Genomic DNA, 19,000 nt, shown 5'->3' on the forward strand with positions numbered 1-19,000 from the left:
GATCCATTTTTGGTTATTTTTATGGTAAAAAAAAAGCAAGCTTCAAATTTCATTTTCTAAATGGATATTCACTGTTTCAGCACAATGAGACTTGTTTAAAGGCCAGAAAATGGTCTATCTTCTTACTATTCTGTGTACCACTAATAAGAATGAATATTCTATTGTTGTCTGGTGGATTGTTCTGTAAATATCAATTAGGTCACATTGATTGATACTGTTTTTCAAGTCTATTATATCTTTGATGATTTTCCACCTACTGGTTTTATCAGTTATTGAGAGAAGGGTATTTGTAACTCCAATCACAACTGTGGATTTGTTGATTTCTCCCTGTAGTTAGGTGTGTATTGTTAGGTCTTCAATTACTACCAGTGTGAAAAACCTGTGCCTTGAGGCTAGACAAACAATAACATGATTATCAATATGGTTAAGTTTATCAACTTCCACTTTATTTTCTATTTGTCTGATGTGTTTCCTATCCCCCATTCCTTCTGTCTTCTTTTGATTAAGTATGTTTTGTATTCCACTTTATCTCCTTTGTTGATCTGTTATAACTCTCTGTTTTGTTACTTTCGGGTTTATAATACACATCTTTAATTTTTCATAGTCTTTCTTCAAACAGTACTATACCACTTCGAATCTAATGAAAGGACTTTGCAATAGTTGACTTCCATGCCTCCCATCTCAAATGTTACACCATTGTTGTCATATATTTTATTTCACATATGGCCTGAACCCCATAATAAAACATTATTATTATTTTTAATTAGTCAATTATCTTCTAAAGATTTTTAAATAATAAGAAAAAAGGATTATATATTTACCCATGTATTTATCACTGTCATTGCTGTTCATTTCTTGTGTAGATACATATATCTACCTGGTATAACTTTCCTTCTGCCTGGAGAACCCTGTTTATTTCCTACAATATAGTTATGATTGTGATGAATTTGTATGTCTGAAAAGGTATCTTTGCCTTCAGTTTTTAAAGATAGTTTCCCTGGGTATAGAAAACAGCTTGATGGCTTTTTTATTTTCTTTTTAGTCTCTTAGTACTTTAAAGACATTTGCTACATTCTCACCTCTCTTACATCGTTTTCAACAAGAAATCTGCTGTCATCTTTTTCTTTGTAAACCTGTATGTATATAAACACTCTTCCCTGGTAGCTCAGACGGTAAAGCATCTGCCTTCAATGCAGGAGACCTGGGTTCGATCCCTGGGTCGGGAAGATCCCCTGGAGAAGGGAAAGGCCACCCACTCCAGTATTCTGGCCTGGAGAATTTCATATACTATATAGTCCATGGGATCACAAAGAGTCAGACACAACTGAGCTTATACTTGGAGAGCTTCTTAAAATTACAGATTTGTGGTTTTAGTGAAATCTGAAAAAAGTTTGGCAATCATTTCTCTAAATTTTTCTTTGTGCTCTCCATCTCTCCTTCCCCTTCAAATATATGTATTTAGCTACTTGATATTGTCCCACAGTTTGTGATACTCTTTCACTTTTAAAATTATTTTCTTCATTTTTTTAAATTTTGGGTTCCATTTTGGAAAACTTCTATTGGTTTGATTTCAAATTCACTGATCTTTTCTTCTTCAATACCTAATCTTCTATTATCCCCATCAAGTGCACTTTTCATTTCTAATATTATCATTCTCATCTCATTTTAGCATTAGGTCATTTTAGCACTTATTTTCACATATTACATACCTTACTTAACTTTTAAAATTATATGAAATACAATTACAGTACTAAAGTTAACATTCTTGCCTGCTCCTTCTAGCACCTGTGTTGCTTCTGGATCGGTGTCCGGCGTCCGGTTACTGCCTCACTATTGACAGTGCTTTCCTGCTGTTGTGTATGCTTGGTTATCTCTGGCTGAATGCCAAATATTATACATTTTATCTTGGTGGCTTCTGGATATTTTTGTATTCCTATAAATCTTCTTTAAGTTTGTCCTGGGAGGCAGTTAAATTACTTGGAACAGGCTTATCCTTTCAGGTCTTGTTTTTATGATTTGTTATTCTGTCTGAAAGCAATCCTCGGTTTAGCATTAATTATTCCCCACTGCTGAGGCAAGACTTTTCAAAATACTCTACTCAATGTTCCAGGAATCTTGAGGTCTTCTTGTCTGGCTGCTGAGAACAGACACTGTTCTCGATGCTGTGTGAATGCAGGCCAGTGTTCCTCTGATCATTTTGGATGGTTCTTTACCTGATCTTGAGTAGTTTCTTCACATGCGTATCCCAATCATCCCTCCACTGAAAACTCAAGGATTACCATCCTTAGATCTCTAGGATATCTTGCTGTTCAGTTCACTACTCTCAGGTACTCTGTCTAGCAAACTCCAGTGGCCCTGGTCTCCCCAAACCCTCAGAACTGTCTCCTCAACTCAGGAAGACCTCTGGGCTCTGCTTATACTCCTCTCCTCTGCAACATCCTGCATGCATGCTAAGTCACTTCAATCATGTCCAACTCTTTGTGACCCTATGCACTGCAGCCCGCCAGACTCCTCTGTCCATGGGGATTCTCCAGGCAAGAATACTGGAGTGGGTGGCTATCCCTCCTCCAGGGGATCTTCCCAACCCAGGGATCAAACCTGCATCTCTTATGTCCCCTGCACTGGCACGGGAGTACTTTACCACTAGCACCACCTAGGAAGCCCTTTGCAACAACCTAGAAACTCTCAAAGCAATATACTAAGACAATCACAGGGCTCACGTTATTTCCTTTCTCTCAGGATTCTCCTTTGTCGTCTGATGCCTAATTTCTTAAAAACCATTGTTTCAAATATGTCTATTTTTTTCAGATGCTTCAGGCAAAAATATAAATCTATGCCTTATTACTCCATCCACACATATAGCAGAAGTCTTAAACGTATATTTTAATTATTACTATTACCCTAAAATAATCAAATGCTCACAAAGATACTTGGAAGGTCATGAGTAACAGCAAGTCAAGAAATGATGGTTAATACCAAACTGTTAACTATTCATTATACAAGTTCTAACTTGCTTTAAAACTTTACACTTTAAATCCAAGACAATCAATTTATAGTTTGTTATTTTCTTGTCATCACTTACACCTGGCAGCATTTTTCACCATCTAACAAAATGCACTGAAATGTAATTTAGTCATATGACTTTTTGTTTTCCACTCATGTCTAATTAAAATCCCAGACCCAGTCATAATGCAGTCTCTCAGTACTTGGTGTCATTATTTAATCAGTAAAACATAGAAATAAATACTTAAGAATCTATAATGCCTATAATATATTCTTTGTGCTATGCTTCTTAAAATGCTTCACAGTCCATTAGAAACAGGTAACTCTGTTACTTTTTCCTATTACTTTTAAATTTTTGTTTCACAATAGAATAAGGAAGTAGGAAAAATGAAAGAAATATTACATAATAAGACAATTACAAGATCAGAGTCAAAATTTATTATTGAAGATTTAACCTAATATTCTCAATATATTCAATTTTAAATATGAATCATGCTGAAGTTATCTGAGCCATGTGGTAAAAGGTAATATCTGTACTGAATTTCAATAAATATTTGTTAAATAAATGAATTATTATAATGAGTTATTATAATATGAATGAATATAATCTTCAACTAATTTAACACAATACTGTGAATTACAGGAGAGGGGAAATAAATGGAAGAAAATGCTTCCAAATTTATACCATGGCAGAAGACCTTAAAATATAACATAACAAAGAATTTTAGAGCTGGCGTGTTTTTTAAGATCTTGGGGCGTGCCCTTCCTATTTCAGAAATGAGAAAAGTGAACACAGAAAACAGACATACATCTACAAATGCTGAGAGCAAAGGGAAGAAGCGAGAACAGGACCCACATCTAACTTCCAGTTTTGGTACCTCTTTCGCCATACAAATTAGTCACACTATTTCTTGTTTTTTTAACTTCTCCCAATGTTCTAGGAAGTGCTAAAAAGATAAATAGTAAAATTTTACACAAAAGAAAAAAACAGGCTCTTCCCTGGTGGTCCAGTGACAAAGACTTCATGCTCCCGGTGCAGGGGGCATGGGTTTGATCCCTGGTCAGGGACTAGATTCCACATGCTGCAACTAAGACCCAGTGCAGCCAAATTAATAATAATAATAAAAGAAAAAAAAACCAATTAGCTATTCTTAAATTTCATTAATTTCCAACAATGAAAAGTATGAAGCATTCAACTTTTCAATAATTTCAAATGTATAAAAACATCAACTGTTTTAAAACAGTTTTTACTTTGGTTTTCCTGTAATTTTTTAAGAAAACATATAGTTTTAAGAATAGTTATTTTGCCCACTTTCCTCTACATCCCATCTTAGATCCTCTAACCTGGTGGTTCACAACCCTCTTCCTTCCCAAAGCCTCTTTATAAAACACTTTGTAACATCCTCTTTACTACCCTGAAAAGGAAATTCAGAGGAAGAAATTGTCCTGATAAATTACATAATTTTTAAGACATATATATATTCCTAACCCTATAATAAAGAGAAAATAATTTATAAAAAATAAAATATATTTAAATAAGTAAATGCTGAAGAACAACATCCCAATATGTTATAATAAAGGAGTCAGATACTTACAGCTACATGAATGTGGCCAACATGTGCCCCACTCAATAAATGTATCAGAACAGTATACTCAAATATGGAACGGTGCTGCCTTTAAGAACCACAAAAGTCCACTAAGTGTTATGCCTCTTAGTGACAGAGCTACAGAGGACAACTGCCACTGAGCTATTAAAGGACATTGGTGTTTCCCTCCCTAACAGGTCTCTAAAGGCCTTTGTGCTTTGCCACTGGTCTCCACTAGGAGTACTGGCATCTCTTGGGAGCTTGTTAGAAATACAGATTCTCAGATGCTCCCTCAAACCTATTAAATTCAAATCTTTATTTTAATAAAATTGTCAGGTTATATGCATGTAAATTAAAGGCTGGGAAAGCACTGGGCACTTCTGGGGGACACAGTAAGGCAGAGGGTAAGCAAACTGCGCCTAACAAAAAAAGCAGTCATTTTAAAACTTACTGTGAAGGAAAACCATTTGAAAATCTCTAACAATATTTTGTATCTAAGTTGATAACAAACATTTGCTATTTTTGTAAATAAGTAAATTAAGTAAATACTCATTATTAATAACTTAGAGTTAAGTTCTAGAGACAACTTGGTATTCACCATTCAGTAAATACTAAAGGTCTATGTGTAAAGCACTGTGCTAAGATCTGTGCAGAGACATTACTTTGCCAACAAAGGTCCGTCTAGTCAAGGCTATGGTTTTTCCAGTGGTCATGTATGGATGTGAGAGTTGGACTGTGAAGAAAGCTGGGTGCCAAAGAGTTGATGCTTTTGAACTGTGGTGTTGGAGAAGACTCTTGAGAGTCCCTTGGACTGCAAGAAGATCCAACCAGTCCATCCTAAAGGAGATCAGTCCTGGGTGTTCATTGGAAGGACTGATGCTGAAGCTGAAACTCTTAGTACTTTGGCCACCTCATGCAAAGAGCTGACTCATTGGAAAAGACCCTGATGCTGGGAGGGGTTGGGGGCAGGAGGAGAAGGGGACGACAGAGAATGAGATGGCTGGATGGCATCACCGACTCGATGGACATGAGTTTGAGTAAACTCTGGGAGTTGGTGATGGACAGGGAGGCCTGGCGTGCTGCGATTCATGGGGTTGCAAAGAGTCGGACACGACTGAGCGACTGAGCTGAACTGAACTGAAGATCTGTGCTAAAATAAAAAGTCATAAAATAGGTCAAAACCACTATAGTATATAGTTAAAAATTAAACTAAAGCCTCCTAAAAGCAAGATAATATAACATAATTTTCCTTCAAGCATAGTTCTAGGTCCATAGATTTAAATTAATTAAACCAAAGTTTCTCTTTTTGAGGCTGCTGGTTTCTGAATGATATTAAAGAACAAAGTATTAATAATATTGTACTTTAAACTGGAGCTATATGCTTTATGAGAAAATTCATATTACTGTCCAAGTCAAATATTGCTGGAAGACTCATTCCAGTAAGACAGGAGAGAGACATGGGGAGAGAGAAAGAAAAGACAGTGAGAGAGGAGAGGGAGGTAAGGGGAACAAGGAAACAGGCTTACCTGAAGTAATTTAAATAGAAACAGAAGAAAATAAGCAAAGAACAGAGAAATTTCAACACTGCTAAGAGAGCTAACCACTCTCTCTCTAGGACAGGAAAAGACAAACTTTTTTTGTAAAGGGTCATAGATATTATCGGAGAAGGCAATGGCACCCCACTCCAGTACTCTTGCCTGGAAAATCCCATGGACGGAGGAGCCTGGTAGGCTGCAGTCCATGGGGTCACGAAGAGTCGGACACGACTGAGTGACTTCACTTTGACTTTTCACTTTCATGCATTGGAGAAGGAAATGGCAACCCACTCCAGTGTTCTTGCCTGGAGAATCCCAGGGACGGCGGAGCCTGGTGGGCTGCCGTCTCTGGGGTCGCACGGAGTCGGACACGACTGAGGCGGTTTAGCAGCAGCAGCAGCAGCGTAGACAATATAAGCTATGAAGGCCATATAACTGGTTTCTTCTAACTGCTCAACTCTGGAGTTTTAGCTGAAAGTAGCCACAGACAATAACTAAACTAACAGATGTGTCTGTGTTTCAACAAAACTATTTACAAGACATACGGCACAGATTTGATGCCAGCAACAGAGTTTGCTGATCCCTTGCTCTAGGGAAAAAAATTCAAAAGGTCCACACGTACACGCCTAATAAATTAATATAGAACCTGCATTAAAAAAATAAACACTCTTTTTCTTGACTTCTTCCCTAACTAAAAGTAATTCTTCTTAACAAAAGGGGCTGTTGGTTTGATTTGTATGAGGTTCAGAAAGCAAGGATATAATTACAGGATACATTGAGTCAGTAAAGTATGCATTTACTAGTTACAGATGTCAAAGGCACCAGACAAAAGAAAAAATTAAAAAAAGAACGACTACATCTTGCTTCCCTATAATGTGTCAGAATTCTACCGTTCATTTGGGCTAGTACTTTGTTAGTGAAAGAAGCATCAAGGGATAATACTGAAAGTAATATATTTGTTTTTACCACCTTCTTCAAAGATTAGAGATATGCTTCTAATTTCCCTACAATGGTGAAGTACTCATAAATTTGTTGGATTTATTTTTAACATCCATAATCCTAATAATATGCACTCCAAAACTTAATAATTATTATGTAATCCAGGGTTCTAATATTTCCTTTTTTATTCCTAAACCTAACTTTCTAGAGTCCAAAGGAAACTATCTCATTCAGCTATCTAGTTTTTGAAGGAGTCTGCTTCCATTATCCATTTTATTGCCATTTATTCATTTAAAATCCTATCTCCATTGGTTTTCATCTATTTTTTTCATCCAAGTTCATATAGTTTGACCATTACTCTTGCCATTTCACAAATTTTCCTGATTCGTGAAGTCCTTGTGTAGCAGACACTGCTGCTGTCTCAACCCACATTGCCTTATTCCTTCACTGTTCCCTACATAGTGATGCTTTCTAACTGTATTTGTAATATTCTGCCTGACTGTTTTCTCTGGCACAGGAATATACTTGAGCAATGAGTTCCAGAGAGTTAATACCTACCAGAAATAGTCTTAATCCAATACAAAGGAAAGTTATGGATACATATCTCCAGCCTCCTTGCCCATTGCATGGGATAACTCTGAGGAAGTGATACTTTGTCTCCCAAAAGTACCAGTAAGATTGAGACACAATTGCTAAGAGGTTAAGGTCTTGAATGCATCTGATATTGTATTCCTTCCTTAACTGGATCACTTCCCACCTCCCTACAGGCAATGCCTTGGATTGCCTTACATATAAAACTACCTGCTCTTAAATTTTTGTGTGCTTAAGGTGGTCCTCAATCTAAGATGGCCCTCTAACCTTAAAATTCCTGAGTTCCTGAGATTTTGCACTGAGATGTGTTCACAGCATACCAGCCATGAAATCACCCCTGTTTTGCCCAAGATAAGATTTATATTGTCTGTTTCACTTTTGCTAGTTTTCAAACAATCAGCACAGCCATCATTTCATTATTTTCCTAAGATGTAGCAACACACCAAGATGGTGGCTTTAGGCATCTTCTCAAGTGCCTCGTCCTGGAGAAGGAAATGGCAACCCATTCCGGTATTCCTGCCTAGGAAATCCATGGACAGAGGAGCCTGGTGGGCTACAGTCCATGAGTTCACAAAGAGTCAGATACGACTTAGCGACTGAACAACGGCAAAGTGACTCATGGTCACCTTACCTGTTATAATTGAGTGCTCATGTAATAGAGGCAGCATGCCTCAGCTATACTGGACACAGGAGGGGCGTGGGTGATGGGGCTGAAGGCACGCCTCCAGGGCACATCTGCTAGCGGCAGGCAAGGCTCCGACAGCCAGCAGAGGAGTCGAGATGGCCAGACTCCACACCGCCATGAGCCTGGAGGGTCATGGACACCAGGGGACAGGTCTAGCTGGCAGCCAGCCTGGCTTGGGTTCTTCCGCCTCAGCTGAGCACCTTCCCCACCCCACAGATGTGGAGGATCACAGCCCTCCAGTTCTCAGCCAACCCTCCTCTCTTCTGGGTTTTGAGTCTGAGCTTTTCCATTCCTGGCACCTGGCAGGGTGTCCAGCCAGAGAAGACTGACCGGGTGGCAGACAGAGGTTGGAGGGCACCACCACCCTACGTAGGGTCAGACCACAGGCCAGCGGCCAAAGTCCAGTCTCTGCTGAAAGACAGTTAAGAGCTGTTACTGTGAAAATGGGCGGGGGTCAGGTGACTAATCCCTGGGTCAGGAAGATCCTCTGGAGATGGAAATGACAATCCACTGCAGTATCCTCGCCTGGAGAATCCCATGGACAGAGGAGCCTGGTGGGCTACAGCCCACTGGGTCGCACAGAGTCAGGCACGGCTGCAGTGACTGAGCAGCAGCAGCAGGTGCCCTCAAGCTGGAGGGGATCTACATCACAAACCGCAACTCAAACTGTGTTACTAAGAAACTCCTACTGAGCAGAATCTGATGTTAACTTTAAAGGAGAGATTTGTTCTTTGCCTTCGAATTGTAATAGGGACAGTGTGGGCAGACAGTCCTTAGCATGCCACTCTTACCTGGCCAGAAGTGGCCATTAGCACAAGACCCTTAGAGCAGTGGCTAGAGATGCCCCTCTGCCAACAGTCAGACTCCCAGCGATCCTCCAGGCAGAAAGTGCAGTGAGAGGTGGGTTGTGCCCCAGGTCTTCCTGGGCCTCCGGCCTAGGGACCAGCAGGTGAGCTGGGGTGGCCTGGGACAGGCTAAGGACTGTGCCCTGCAAAGTTCCAGAGCCCCTGCCAAGCCCGCCCAGTGGCTGGGCCCAGGCCTCGACCGAACAGCGGGGGCAATCTCCATGAGTCACAGTCCATGGAGGCCCAGGTCTTCCTGGGCCTCCGGCCTAGGGACCAGCAGGTGAGCTGGGGTGGCCTGGGACAGGCTAAGGACTGTGCCCTGCAAAGTTCCAGAGCCCCTGCCAAGCCCGCCCAGTGGCTGGGCCCAGGCCTCGACCGAACAGCGGGGGCAGTCTCCATGAGTCACAGTCCATGGAGGCCTCAGCACCTGAGTATGTGGATAACTGTCACTAAGGTAACAGCTTCGGTCTGTCCATTCAAGTTTCAGAAACTGGTACAGCTTGATCAGTTGTCTACCCCTAGGAGGTGGCCAGAGGTCAGGGTTAAGTTGCAAGAACACTGTACACCATTACTTCAGGTCCACCTCTGTGGTTGGGACTATTATCAAAGAAGGGTAATTTTTGTGAGCTGGGAATTAATCTGACTGGTATTTGCCACAAATGATTCTCTCCAGTTTAAATGAAAAGCCTGCAGTCCTGGGCACTGGGTTCCCTCAGTGATGACGGCTGTGCAGGGTCTGGGGACCCCATCCTGAGAGCACTGCCGGCCTCATCTGCCAGGCCCGGATCCCATAGGAGGACCCAGACCGGGGGCTGGATGTGAACACTCCTGGGCAGGGTAACCAGCCCCCTTCTCTTAGCCAGGGCCTGGACCTCAGAGAGCAAAGGCTGAGTCTCGGGACCTTGCCTTTCCTTGTCAGAACAGAGAATATCATTTGTTTTGGTGGAGGTTCGCGGGAATATTCTGACCCAACCATGACCTGACCTCAAGAACAAAGGATCTGACGCTAACGATACCCCTCCCTCACCTTTCCTATAATGGGCTTTGCTGAAAGTTTTGGGGTTCTGAGGATGTGAGCCACCCGTCGCCTCTCATGGCATTGCAATATATTTTTCTCTGTTCCAGACTCCGGAGCTTTGGTACCATTTGGCCTCACTGCATGGGGCACACAGACTTGCATTCAGTAACACTCAGAACCCACCTGTAAGCACAACTTAGATTTGTGTTTCAACAAATGTATGACTTTATAGTTGTTCAAATGTAAATGTATCTGCCACTTCCAGATAACAAACATAGTGTAAACTAGATGTTTTTTTAAATTTTCAGTTCAAACAGAGGAATATGGTATAGAAAAATAATCTTCCCAACAAAATTTTTCACTCTCCTCCTTCCAAAATTAGGAAATCTAAGACCCATAAACTATTTTTAAAAGTCTAACAGTTTGAACATGGAGAAGCCCAAAGAACTGAGCCAAAGAGTAAATAACAGAGTTACTCAATGGAAAAACCAAACTATGAAACCCTTTCATCAGTTGGAAAACCACTTCATGCTTCAACCTGAGGTAGAACCTTTGGAAATGTGATTAATCTTCCCCATTCTCTCAATTCCTCTTCCAGTTGGTCCCATCAATCCAACCTTTCCAAAGTGTCTTAAAAAACCATCTCTTCTTCATTCCCATTGCTCTTACGCCCATTTGTCTTTCCTGGGATCATAACCTCCTATCTAGGCTCCCTGTTTCATTTCACTTCTTCATTCCGGAACAATCTGACACTCCTTCATCAAATCTAAGACTGTTCAAACATATAAGAGCTCAAGTCCTAACATCACTTTCAGCATTTCTATAAAACATATGGACATTTACATTATATTTAGACAACTCATTTGTTGCCTAAACATGTCATGTATTTTTATTTCTGTTTGGAATGAAGTTCAAAAATAATATTTACCTAAAGATTAAGCAAAATGTTTACCTGTCTGAAGCTACGTCACTGGCAATTTGGTGCTTCACTCCTGACCCATTTTTAATAGAATCCTGTCTTGTGAGCCCATGAGATCGACTTTTCTCCACTGCAGGTACAGATAAGTCACCTGAGGGTCCTTGGAACTGGGCCTGCTCATGCAGTTTTGCTTTCTTCTCCTGAGGCGCCTCCTCATTCCGCAGTCCTCTGAGAACCTTTTGATCAGGTTGCTGTGGTGTATTAGATCCACTATTATAAAACCATGCTCCCGATTTAGTGAGGATTTCTTGTTGTTTTCGGCACAAATTACATACCCACATAACCTGCATGTGAATATACAGGGAAAAGAAATTAGTGTTTCCAAAGTTAAAAGCAAGTAAAAGGAGAGACAAGCTAACAAAATATATATATAAATGCATGATCATTCTTTCTAAAGTTAAAACATAATCCAGATTAACTACTATTGTAAATTAAATCGCATATCTTTTAACTCTGTCAAAATAACTATAATGAAATAGACAATATTTACTGGCAGCAGAAATACCAAACTAGAATGCAAAATTACTAGTTCTTCCTTTGTAATCTTTAATTGCTTTTTATTTAAAATAGGGGCATAGTAAAATACACAGAAAATGGATTTTGAGGCTAGAAAAAAATTGGATTTAACACCAACTCCAAGGAACCTTGGCAACAATTTTATTTTCTTTTCTCTTCAAATCGGATATACATGTCTCTTCAGTTTCTCCAAATATATTCAAAGCTCAACAAGGTACTGAACCTTCATGTTTATAAAACTTAGTTCCCTTAATGATAAAATAAGAAATAGGGATAGTAATATTCATTTTCCGATTATTGTTTTGAGGATTGAAATAATTTATATAAAATGTCTGGCACAATGGCACAATGCCTGGTTTATGTTGGACTTTCAGTACGTTACCTACTAATACTAGGTTAATCTTTTATCACCAAATATATTACAGCTTCTTGAGGGGCTTTTATTTCTTTTGAGTAGCTCTTAATGGCTAAAATAAAGCTAGGAATATTGCTGATTAATAGAAACCTAACAATTCCATAATTTTACTAGGACACTTCACATAAAATGCACCATTTAACCATTTTTAAGTGCACAGTTCAGTAGTATTAGGTATATTCACATTGTTGTGAAACAGATCTCCAAAATTTGTGTGTCTTGTAAAATTCAGTCTATATCCATTAAACAGCAAATTCCCTTTTCTCCCTCTCATCCCCTGGTAACCATCATCCTACTCTTGATTTTTTTAATAGATGTGTTTTTCAGACTTCAGGAATCAAAGAATTTTAAAATTAACATCTGTATGGGCAGATAAACTTTACCTTCTTCTGAAAAATGTTTTTCAATTAATCAAGAAAAAAATCAAGTGTTTTTTAATGTCATATTTATGTCAAATACTAAATCTTAAGGCTCTCCAGATGGTTCAACATTTCTTCTTGGTTTGAATCAATTATAATAATATAGATAATAGCAGTAAAAGAAAAATTCAACATGCTATTTTCTACTGATACAAGGATGCTTTTGTAAAATGCAATTTAAAATTTTTGCTTCATTGCCCATTATTTCAGTTCACATTGTTTGTACAGTCTATATCAAACAACACTGCACTTGATCATTTTTATTTTGTTCTCTCTTCAAATTGGATATACATTTCTCTTCATGTTTCTCCAACTAAATTCAAAGCTCACTGGGGGCAACATCTATATCTTCTATTTGCATAATGCACATGCGTGCATGCTCAGTTGCTCAGTTCAGTTCAGCCGCTCAGTCGTGTCCGACTCTTTGTGACCCCAGGGACCCCAGCAAGCCAGACCTCCCTGTCCGTCACCAACTACCAGAGATTACTCAAACTCATGTCCATTGAGTCAGTGAAGCCATCCAACCATCTCATCCTCTGTCACGCCCTTCTCCTCCTGCCTTCAATCTTTCCCAGCACGAGGGTCTTTTCAAATGAGTCAGTTCTTTGCATCAGGTGGCCAAAGTATTGGAGTTTCAGCTTCAGCATCAGTCCTTCAAATGAATATTCAGACTGATTTCCTTTAAGATGGACTGGTTGGATCTCCTTGCAGTCCAAGGAACTCTCAAGAGTCTTCTCCAACACCACAGTTCAAAAGCATCAATTCTTCGGCGCTCAGCTTTCTTCACAGTCCAACTCTCACATGCATACATGACTACTGGAAAAACCATAGCCTTGACTAGATGGACCTTTGTTGGAAAACTAAAGTCTCTACTTTTTAACATGCTATCTAGGTTGGTCATAACTCCCAAGGAATAAGCATCTTTTAATTTCATGGCTGCAGTCACCATCTGCAGTGATTTTGGAGCCCAAGAAAATAAAGTCTGACACTGTTTCCACTGTTTCCCCGTCTATTTGCCATGAAGTGATGGGACTGGATGCCATTATCTTAGTTTTCTGAATGCTGAGTTTTAAGCCAACTTTTTCACTCTCCTCTTGCACCTTCATCAAGAGGCTCTTTAGTTCTTCTTTGCTTTCTGCCATAAGGGTGGTGTCATCTGCATATCTGAGGTTATTGATACTTCTCCTGGCAATCTTGATTCCAGCTTGTGCTTCATCCAGCCCAATGTTTCTCATGATGTACTCTGCATATAAGTTAAATAAGCAAGGTGACAACATACAGCCTTGACGTACTCCTTTCCCTATTCAGAACCAGTCTGTTGTTCCATGTCCAGTTCTAACTGTAGCTTCCTGACCTGCATACAGATTTCTCAAGAGGTCAGGTGGTCTGGTATTCCCATCTCTTTAAGAATTTTCCAGAGTTTGTTGTGGTCCACACAAAGGCTTTGGCACTGTCAATAAAGAGAAGTAGATGTTTTTCTGGAACACTCTTGCTTTTTTGATAATCCAGCAGATGTTGGCAATTTGATCTCTGGTTCCTCTGCCTTTTCTAAAACCAGCTTGAACATCTGGAAGTTCACAGTTCATGTACTGTTGAAGCCTGGCTTGGAGAATTTTGAGCGTTACTTTACTAGCATGTGAGATGCGTGAAATTGTGCAGTAGTCTGAGCATTCTTTGGCATTGCCTTTTTTGGGGATTGGAATGAAAACTGACCTTTTCCAGTCCTATGGCCACTGCTGAGTTTTCCAAACTTGCTGGCATATTGAGTGCAGCACTTTCACAGCATCATCTTTCAGGATTTGAAATAGCTCAACTGGAATTCCATCACCTCCACTAGTTTTGTTTGTAGTGATGCTTCCTAAGGCCCACTTGACCTCGCATTCCAGGATACCTGGTTCTAGGTGAGTGATCACACCATCATGATTATCTGGGTCATGAGGATCTTTTTGCACAGTTCTTCTGTGTATTCTTGCCACCTCTTCTTAATATCTTCTGCTTCTGTTAGGCCCATACCATTTCTGTCCTTTATTGTGCCCATCTTTGTATGAAATATTCCCTTGGTATCTCTAATTTTCTTGAAGAGATCTCTAGTCTTTCCCATTCTATTGTTTTCCTCTATTTCTTTGCACTGATCACTGAGGAAGGCTTTCTTATCTCTCCTGGCTATTCTTTGGAACTCTGCATTCAAATGGGAATATCTTTCCTTTTCTCCTTTGCCTTTCGCTTCTCTTCTATTCACAGCTATTTGTAAGGCCTCCTCAGACAACCATTTTGCCTTTTGCATTTCTTGTCCTTAGGGGTGGTCTTGATCCCTGCCTCCTGTACAATGTCACGAACCTCCATCCATAGTTCTTCAGGCACTCTGTCTATCAGACATAATCCCTTGAATCTGTTTGCTCAGTCAGTTGCTTGAATCAGTTGCTCTGTTGTGTCCAGTTCTTGCGACCCTATTGACAGTAGCCCACCAGGTTCCTCTATCCATGAGATTCTCCAGACAAAAATACTGGAGTGGGTTGCCATTTCCTACTCCAGGGGATCTTCCCAACCCAGGGATTGAACCCATTCTCCTGCATTCCTTGCATTGGCAGAAGGAATACCACTGAGCCACCTGGGAAACCCTATTTGCATAATAAGAGTTTATACATTATAAAACAGTAAGACCTTCTAAATGTTTGCTAACTTGAAATCATTTGAAATCTTTCTGGGGGATGTAGTGTAATAAAATTTTTATGCTATTACACTAAGACTCATGTTCATCCATTTCCAAAAGAATTAGTCATCAATAACATTAATTTTTGTTACTGTCTTATTTTTATAAGTAAATAAGAAAGCATTTTTGATATTAAAATATCAAAATCTCACTCAAATTTTTAAAAATACATCATAGTTCAAATTTCTTTTGGTTTCAATACATATGAAACATAAATACATCGAACTCATCAATAGTCTCAAAAATCAAATTTCGACCAAAATCTTCGGCTTTTAAATGCCATCTTGTGACAAATGTAGGTACTGCAGATCTCTTTTAAAAGTGAAAGCAACTAAATACAGAACCAGAAAATAATATTAAAAATTAATTTGAACCTTTCTGCTTTATTTTTAAAAATTATGATTCATGTTAACAGTGATAATACAGCTATATGATTTTATGATATGAAGTTATCTGGGCTAAGTCACACTCAGAATATTGAAGAATAACATCCTTTTGCCCCTGGTAATTGATAATGAAACAGAAATGAGAGTTTGTGAACTATCCAATCATGATCATCTGCAGAAACATCTTACTGCTGCTTCATTATTTGTCACAAGGTAAGCAGGTGACTTAAACTCTTTCAGAGAGTCTCAAGAGTGTCCCTAGAACAGCAGCGTAAGTGTCACCTGGAAACTTTAGAAGTGCACCTTTTCAGGCGACACCCAGACCTACTAGATCAGAAATTGGGAAAGAATGCAGAAATCCGTTATTTCCTTTTATTTGCCAAATCCTACAGGTGACTCTGATGCCACCATGGCGGCAATTCCCAGCTCATCATGCCCAGTGAGTCACAAGTGTGCTCCTCAGAGTGGCCAGGCTAGGCTGGAGGAGGCCATAACCAGCCCTACCCATTCACCTCAGTGTAAACTAGGTAAGTGCATGATACTATTTGTACAAATTTATAAATTTAAATTAACTCCTTGTACAAACAGTATCATTTCCAGGTAGTGCAAAATGAAAAAAAAAAAGAAGAAGAAGAACTAGAAGCACTATGAGCTTAGCTTTCCTTATCTGTTAACACTCAGTGGATATTAATATATAAATATTAATATATAAATATTATATAATATAATATATGATATATAAATAAAAATTATTATTATGACTGCAAGGTGTGAAGGATGCTGTCTGATTCCTATTAAAGACACTGCGTCTTAATACTTTTCTCATTCTCTCTGGCTATCCACATTGTGCTGTGGTTAATCGCTTAGTCGTGTCTGACTCTTTGCAACTCCACAGACTATAGCCCACCAGGCTCCTCTGTCCACGGGATTCTCCAGGCAAGAATACTGGAGTGGGTTGCCATGCCCTCCCCAGGGAATCTTCCCAACCCGGGGATCAAACCCAGGTTTCCCCCTTCGCAGGTGTATTCCTTACCGTCTGAGCCACCAGGGAATTCTGACTGGATCCTATGTTCCTTCCTAAACTGCTGGCCTCTAGTAATCCTCATATCCTAACACTGAATTACCCTTCTCTCACCATCTCCTCCTACTCTCGGATTAAGAATCTATTAATATTTAAGGATCAGAAAGTCTAAATCCACTCACTTAAATTAATACAGAAACTGACAATTTCACTGGAAGCCCTTTACATACACTGCAACTTATCAATTGCTGATACTGAACAATGTCTTACAAATACATACATGTGCTGTGACGTGAATTTTCACTAATTGACTATGAAACAATTGATGTCTATTAGAGCTGACTTCTGTGTCTGTGGAAAAAAATTAACTAATTTGGGATAAAATAGCAGGACTTTTGTTAATGGAATCCTTTAACCAGTTAAGTTAACCAGCAAAGGTACCTTATGATAAATGCTTTCAAAACATCTTAGAAATATATATGCTCATAAATCACCAAGGTTAAAGCCTATTAGTTTGGTTGGTGATCATTTATAAAAAAAAAAAAAAACTAGGCCCTGAGAATACAAAGACACACAGGATTCAAAATTATAAGGTATTATTACTTTCAATTCTAAATATCCCAATATTTTCAAAGTAATACAGCAACATAAGAGGTGAAATACTAGTGACCCAAATTTGCCCCTTGTTACCATATGTTCCCTTCCACAAACATCCCTGTTGGGGTTAAAAAGGGGAAAAAACTAAGGAAAATAGGAATATCTCTTCAAAACCATAAAAATGGTAAATATAATAGCTAAATTTCATAGTCACAAACAAAACTATGTTAACTACATACAATAACTTAAAGGAATGTAAACCTCTGAAAACTCTGATTTTCATCTAAATAGGGATAAGAAATAACAGAGTATCTCAGAGAAATGAAGGATTACTGCTTAGAGACTGGTGCTAATGAGACCAAGGCAAAGTTGATAAAACCAGCTATCTTTGCACAGAATAAAAGAATGATCTAAACTCCAATCTAATCAGACTAGGCTCTACCACTAATCTACAATGCTTATCAATGTGTGCATTTGTCAGAAAAAAAGTGTTAAACTGATTGGTTTAACCCTATCACATGACTAGAAAACTGTGGAAGATGCTAGCTAGCTATTAAATTTATTTCCTTTTTCTCTTAGAAAATTACATTTCCCAATCTCCCTTGTAGAGATGGCCATTATTATGTTCTGGCCATTGGATTACAAGCATTACTCTTCAAAACTCTCATATGCGATGATCAAGCTCCTCATTCAAGACCCTGGGGAATAAAGGATCCATTAAAAAAAAAGAAGGAACCTGGGAATCTGAATGACGACTTGGAAGGGAGTCTCTGATGATCAGCCACAGACAGCAGTGTGGACTTCACATTGTGAGAAATAAACTTCTATTATGTTGAGCTACAGAAACTTTCTAAGTTTATCATTTGCAGTTGATTAATTCAAAATCTTTCTAAAGCACATGTTCTACTGAATGCGTCACCAGCATACTCTTTATATGTGAAGAACAATGCATTACTAAAATGGGCATAAAAATGTGCTTCAGTGTTGTTCTGGAGCCAACTTTCACTGAGTCTTAAGAACGACTTGGGCACATTTCTTCTCAACTCTGCATTCGATGAAGTAACCTGAGTTACTTGAAAGCAGCCATACTGGATGTTTTTAGATTATGAAAATTGGAAAATACCACCAACCAGGACATTTTCTTACAGAGAGCCTGTGGTTAGCATTTTTCAGTACATCACTGAATATAATGTATCTAATACAATCTCCTAAAAGATTATACATTTAGTATTAAAAGACAAACTTGGATGAAGCTGTAATTTACCATATAATTAATTCAAGCCATAAAATTCTAATTTATTTATAGATGTGCAAGTAACTATTAACACTAACTCATTCATTATTTATTCATTCACTCGGTATTCACTAAATGCCTAGTGTATGCCAAACAGTATGCTAAGAGCTGGCAAACACAGCTCAGCAGACATAGATTTTGCTACGGAGTTTAAAGTATAGTAAAGAAGACAAATAATTGCAAATGACCGCACAAATATTCTTTAGATTACTATTATGAGAAATGATACAAGAGGAATACAATCACACCATAAATCCCTGATGCCTCCTCTGCCCAGGCCCAGGCTGCATTTGGGGAAAAAAAGAACGCAGAGGTCTTCAAGAGGCCTGGAAACCCAGAAAAGTCAACTACAGCATTACCCTACTGTTCCCATCATTAGATCTATGGTGTTTCTGTCCCTCAAAAGGTAGGGTTCAGTGGCACTGCAGGCTACTAACCTACATGCCCCTTCGCTAGCGCTG

General features: G+C 39.0%; 1 protein-coding gene across 21 annotated transcripts in view; it reads right to left on the reverse strand.

Moving 5' to 3' along the window:
• The window catches only part of RIMS2 (regulating synaptic membrane exocytosis 2), a 590,415-nt gene that overhangs the window by 401,958 nt on the left and 169,457 nt on the right, over positions 1 to 19,000 (reverse strand). For all 21 annotated transcript variants that reach the window (XM_043880157.1, XM_043880154.1, XM_043880169.1 and 18 more), the window contains one exon: positions 11,155 to 11,465. In XM_043880157.1, the coding sequence (XP_043736092.1) occupies positions 11,155 to 11,465 (311 nt within the window). The remainder of the gene's footprint in view (positions 1 to 11,154; positions 11,466 to 19,000) is intronic.

This window comes from Cervus elaphus, chromosome 21 (genome assembly GCF_910594005.1).
Source record: "Cervus elaphus chromosome 21, mCerEla1.1, whole genome shotgun sequence".
Taxonomy (NCBI): domain Eukaryota; kingdom Metazoa; phylum Chordata; class Mammalia; order Artiodactyla; family Cervidae; genus Cervus; species Cervus elaphus.